This window comes from Propithecus coquereli, unplaced genomic scaffold, assembly GCF_000956105.1.
Source record: "Propithecus coquereli isolate 6110/MARCELLA unplaced genomic scaffold, Pcoq_1.0 Scaffold146, whole genome shotgun sequence".
In the NCBI taxonomy this organism is placed as follows: Eukaryota; Metazoa; Chordata; class Mammalia; order Primates; family Indriidae; genus Propithecus; species Propithecus coquereli.
Window position 1 is genome coordinate 3,720,876 of NW_012138969.1, and position 5,859 is coordinate 3,726,734.

Consider the following 5,859-nt stretch of genomic DNA (forward strand, 5'->3'; position numbering starts at 1 on the left):
TTCCCACTGGCATCCCTGATACATAGAAGATGGAGAGGGTGGCCGTCTGCAAAGCAAGAGACTGAGGGTTATTAGATGCTGGGTTGATTTTTTTGTTATATCCCCAAGGATTACACTTCAAATATGCTTTATAACTCTTACTGATGTTCATGTTGCAGAGAGTTACCACCCTGGAACCCTCCTGCAGATGGGTGGCCTTCAGCACGAGAAGGAGGGACAGGTAGTAGTCTCTCACTTCCAGGTCCATCTCATCTATGCTCAGGATCTTCTCGGCAAGGATCCAGAAATCCACCAACTCTTCACCTACAGATCAGACAGGGTAGACACAGAGCTGCACCCTAATCTCGCCCCTTTAGTGGTTGCAGCCGGGTGAATCAGCTGATATCCTCCACCAGGCTGTTTTACTATATCAAATATCACCGTTAGTCACTTCTTTGGGTTAAGGCATCATCTCCAGGTAAGTTCTAATGTCGGGGAGGATGGGAGGCATGGGGAGAAGGAATTTAATGCATGGGGATCCTTCGTGACTTTTTGTTACTGTTGTTATATAAACTCTCATTTTAGGGAAAACTCAAAACTGAGGATGGATCATGAGACATTTGAATTTTCTCTAGAAAAGTATGTGAGGAAAAAGAACATTTTCTAGATCACAGACCCAGAGCAGCCTGAAGGACATTTGAGCCGAAAGATGCCAAAGACTACAATTCCCTTTTTCATAATTTTGCCAGGGCCAAACTCTGAGTGGCAAAGTGAAAGATACAGTTTGTCCAGTTCTCCCCTGCCTGCTCCCTGGAGACCCAGGATTTCACCCTTAAAACTAGGGCTTGTCCCTAGACGAAATTTAACATTGCTGGGCTGGAGTGTCAGCCAGCGCCAGTTGGCGGCCTCCCAGCACCCAGCAACTACTGGACCCAATAGAACAGGAAAGCGTGGTTTCCAAGGTTGCCAACACGTTTGCTACTGGGATTTATTTACTTGTTCCTCATCCGTCTCTCCACCATAGTCACAGCTATAGGAAGTGGGGACTTAAGGCTGCTGTCACCTTTGTATCCCAATCTACCAGCACAGTGGCTACAACGTAGTGGTGCTCAACAATTATTGTTAGACGAATGAATGAATGAAAGGGACTCTGACTGCTTTTACCTTAACCTACACTATGGACCTCAGTTTTCAAAGATTTTTATCCAAACATTATTAAACATTAAAATATTTACCATAGACACACATAACTGCCAATTGGGGCTCCAGGGCCGTTGGAAACTTGGAAACTGTTAAGAACTTGCAAAGGCCCCAGAAACAACTCCAACAACCGACCTGCACTGCCCTTGAGGTAGGAACAGAAGCGCCACATCCCTCTGACGCCGCCAATGCACTTCTGGAGTAGCCACTCGTCTGCCTTTTTCCATCTCATCATCTTGGCTGCCAGGAAAAGTCCATAGTAAGATTGAATGATCTCCTCCCCCGACCACTCTCTCAGCCTTGCATGCAGCCAGACCCCCATTCGCTCGGTGTGGGTGAGGATAAATGGTGGCCAGCTCAATGAGGTGGGTCCCAATCGTGTGGCGCTTTTGAAGCTAGACACCAGACCATCTCCTGACATGTGAGAGGGGCATGCACTCAATCAGCAGCTCAAAACACCTTCCAACCAAAGCCCCCGTCCATTCTACAGTCCCCACATGACAGTGAGTTTGCCTTTAATGTGCATTTTAATCCAACTTTACATACATATATATATATATACACACACGTGTATATACACATAGATACACATACACACACACATATTTTGAAGGAGGGTAGTTGAGTATAGCAGGTGATTTGTTACAACATTTTATTCCACAAATGCTCCTGAATCTTAACTTTCTTTGGGGTGGGACATGTTAATTTCCTTTGGCTAGTGGGCTAAAAGTCACTAATTCAACCCTAGATGGAAATTTTTTATTCATTCATTCTTTCGATAAATATTTAGTACATGCCTACTAAGTTCCATGTACTATTCTAGGTGCTTGGGATACATCAGCAAACAGAACAAAAATCCCTGCCCTCAAGGAGCTTATATTCTTGTGAAAGAGACAGACAATAAACAATAAGCATAATAAATAATTACGTTGTCTAGTAAGGTTGGAGGTTATAAGCACTACAGAAAAAAGAAAAAGTAGAGCTGGGTGAAGGAAACTGGGAATGCTGGGGGCAAGGATTGGATGAGTGGGTAGGATATAGTATTAAATAGGGTCATCAGAGCAGCCTGCATGGATGGGGTGAGATTTGTACAAAGATTTGGGGATGGGAGAGAGGGAGCCACATGCACACGTAGAGGAAGAGCATTCCAGGTAGAGGAAAAAGTCAGCGCAAAGCCTTGAGGTGGAAACGTGTCCTGCATGTTTGGAGAACTGCAAAGAGGCCAGTGTGGCTGAAACAGAGTGAGTGGGGTAGCGGGTGGGGAGATGAGGTCAGGGAAATGAGCCCAGGTCTCTAGGAACTTGAAGGTCACTGCAAGAGTGTTGGATTTCTCACTGAGATGGGAGCCATTGGTGGTGTAGGGGTGTGGAGGGGCGGGGCAGACAGTGAGCAGAGGAGTGACATGACCTGAATTACATTTTTTCCCAGTATTTTTTGTTGTGGTAAAATACACATAGCATAAAATTTACCATCTTAGTTATTTTTATGTGTACAGTTCAGTGGCATTAAATACATTAATAATGTTGTACAACCATCATGACCCTCCATCTCCAAAATTCTTTTCATCTGGCAAAACTGAAACTCTACACCCATTAAACAATAACTCCCCACTCTCCTCTCCTCCCAGCCTCAGGCAACCAACATTCCACTTCCTTTCTCTATGACTATTCTAAGTACTTCATATAAGTGGAACCATACAGCGTTCGCCTTTTTGTGACTGGCTTACTTCACTTAGCATAAGGTCCTCAAGTTTCATTCATGTTGTAGCATTTGTCATAATTTCCTTTTTAAGGCTGAATAATATTCCATTCTATGTTTGTATCACATTTTGCTTATCCATTCATATGTTGATGGATACTTGGGCTGTGTCCACATTTAATTATTTACATTATTGTGAATAATGCTGCTATGGACATGGGTGTTCAAATACCTTTTTGAGACTCTGCTTTCAATTCTTTTGAGTATATACCCAAAAGTTGAATTGCTGGATCATATGATAATTCCATTTTTAATTTTTAAGAAAATGCTATGGTGTCTTCCACAGTGGCTGTACTATTCACAGTCCCACCAACAGGGAAAAAGGGTTCCAAGTGCTCTACATCCTCACCAACACTTGTTATTTTTTGACAGTACACATCTTAATGGGTGTGTGGTGGTATCTCATTTTAGTTTTGATTTGCATTTCCCTAATGATTAGCATTGTTGAGCATCTCTTCATATGTTATTGGCCATTTGTATATCTTCTTTGGAGAAATATCTATTCAAGCTCTTTCCCATTTTTTGAATCACGTTGTTTGTTTTATGTTGTTGAGTTTTAGCAGTTCGCCATATATTCTGAATGCCAATCCTTTATCAGTTATATGATTTTAAAATATTTCTTCCATTCTGTGGGTTGTCTTTTTAGTGTTGATACTACCTTTTGATGCACAAATTTTAAAAATTTTTGTGAAGTCCAATTTTTTTTGTTACCTCTGCCTTTGGTGTCATAGCCAAGATATCACTGCCAAATCCAATGTAGTGAAGATTTTGCCCTATGCTATCTTATGTATTTTATATCTTTAGGTCTTATACTTAGGTTTTTGATCTATTTTGAGTACATTTTTGTATATGGTGCTATCTAAAGGTCCAATTTCATTCTTTTGCATGTGGATATTTTTTTTTTTTTTTTGAGACAGAGTCTCACTGTCACCCGAGTAGAGTGCAGTGGCATCATCATAGCTCACTGCAACTTCAAACTCCTGGGCTCAAGTGATCCTCCTGCCTCAGCCCTCCCTGAGTAGCTGGAACTACAGGCATGTGCCCCATGCCCAGCTAATTTTTCTATTTTTAGTAGACATAGGGTCTCACTCTTGCTCAGGCTGATTTCGAACTGCTGACCTCAATTGATCCTCCTGCCTCAGCCTCCCAGATTGCTAGGATTACAGGCGAGAGCCACTGTACCCATCCCCTACTTTCATTTTTATTTTAACAATTTTTAGTCTTTTTAGTAATATTTTCTCTCTTTTTTTCTTAGTCCATCTAGCTAAAATTTTATTATGTTGATCTTTTCAAAGAACCAACTTTTTGTTTCATTGATTTTCTCTACTGTTTCCCTATTCTTTATTTCATTGATATTTGTTCTCATTTCTTTCCTTCTGCTAGCTTTGGGTTTAGTTTGTTCTCTTTTTTCTAATTCCTAATGTTATAAAGTTATGTTGTTTATTTGAGATATTTCTTTTTTTAACTTAAGCATTTATAGCTATTAATTTTCCCCTTAGAACTACTTTCACTGTATCCCATAAGTTTTGGTATGTTGTGTTTTCATTTTCATTCATCTCTAAATATTTTTTAATTTCCCTTGTGTTTTCTTATTTGATCTATTTGTTGCAAAAGATTGTGGTCTTTAGTTTCCACAATTTTGTGAAATTTTCAGTTTTCCTTCTGTTTTTTTTTTTTTTTTGAGACAGAGTCTCACTGTGTTGCCCGGGCTAGAGTGAGTGCCGTGGTGTCAGCCCAGCTCACAGCAACCTCAAACTCCTGGGCTCAAGCAATCCTTCTGCCTCAGCCTCCCGAGTAGCTGGGACTACAGGCATGCGCCACCATGCCCGGCTAATTTTTTCTATATATTTTTATTTTTAGTTGTCCAGATCATTTCTTTCTATTTTTAGTAGAGACGGGGTCTCGCTCTTGCTCAGGCTGGTTTCGAACTCCTGAGCTCAAACAATCCGCCCGCCTCGGCCTCTCAGAGAGCTAGGATTGCAGGCGTGAGTCACCGTGCCCGGCCTCCTTCTGTTTTTTGTTTCTAACTTTATCCTATTATGCTCAGAAAAGATACTCTGTATGATATATTTTAAAATATATTGAGATTTAATTTATGGCCTAACATAGTGTATGCTGGAAAATGTCCCATGTGTACTTGAGAAGAATGTGTATGCTGTTGTTGGTAGGTAGAGTGTTCCGGATATATCTTTCAGATATAGTTGGTTTATTGTATTGTTTAAGTCCTCTATTTCCTTACTTATCTTCTTTCTTATCATTCTATTCATTATTAAGAGTGGGGTATTGAAGTCTTCAATTATTATTGTAGAATTGTCTATTTTTCCCTCAGTTCTGTAGGTTTTTGCTTCATATATTTTGATGGCCTGTCATCAGTTGTGCAAATGTTTATAATTGTTATATCTTCTTGCTGTGTCAAATCTTGCACTGATACATAATGTTTCTTTTTGTCTCTTATAAACTATTTAAAATTTAAAGTCTATTTTGTCTGGTATTATTATAAGCATCCCTGCTCTCTTTTGGTTACTATTGCATGGACTATCTTTTTCCATCCATCCCCTTTCAATTAATTTGTGTGTTTGGATCTAAAATGAGCCTCTTGTAGACAAGATATAATTGGATCTTGTTTTTGAATTTATTCTGCCAATCTCTGTCTTTTGATTGAACAGTTTAATCCACTCACATTAAAAGTAATTACTAATAAGAAGAGATTTATGTCATTTTGCTATTTTTTTTTCCATACACCTTATAGGTTTTTTTTTTTTAGGCAGAGTCTCACTCTGTCGCCCAGGCTAGAGTGCCATGACATCAGCCTAGCTCACAGCAACCTCAAACTCCTGGGCTCAAGCAGTCCTCCTGCCTCAGCCTCTCAAATAGCTGGGACTATAGGCATGCACCACCATGCCCAGCTAATTTTATATATAT

General features: G+C 40.1%; 1 protein-coding gene across 1 annotated transcript in view; it reads right to left on the reverse strand.

Annotated features, from left to right (window-relative positions):
- Positions 1-5,859, reverse strand: part of RGSL1 (regulator of G-protein signaling like 1) — a 75,164-nt gene that overhangs the window by 59,741 nt on the left and 9,564 nt on the right. Inside the window, exons 5-6 of the mRNA XM_012639969.1 lie at positions 1,315-1,419; positions 142-303 (exon numbers count right to left, since the gene is read on the reverse strand). Of these exons, the coding sequence (XP_012495423.1) occupies positions 142-303; positions 1,315-1,419 (267 nt within the window). The remainder of the gene's footprint in view (positions 1-141; positions 304-1,314; positions 1,420-5,859) is intronic.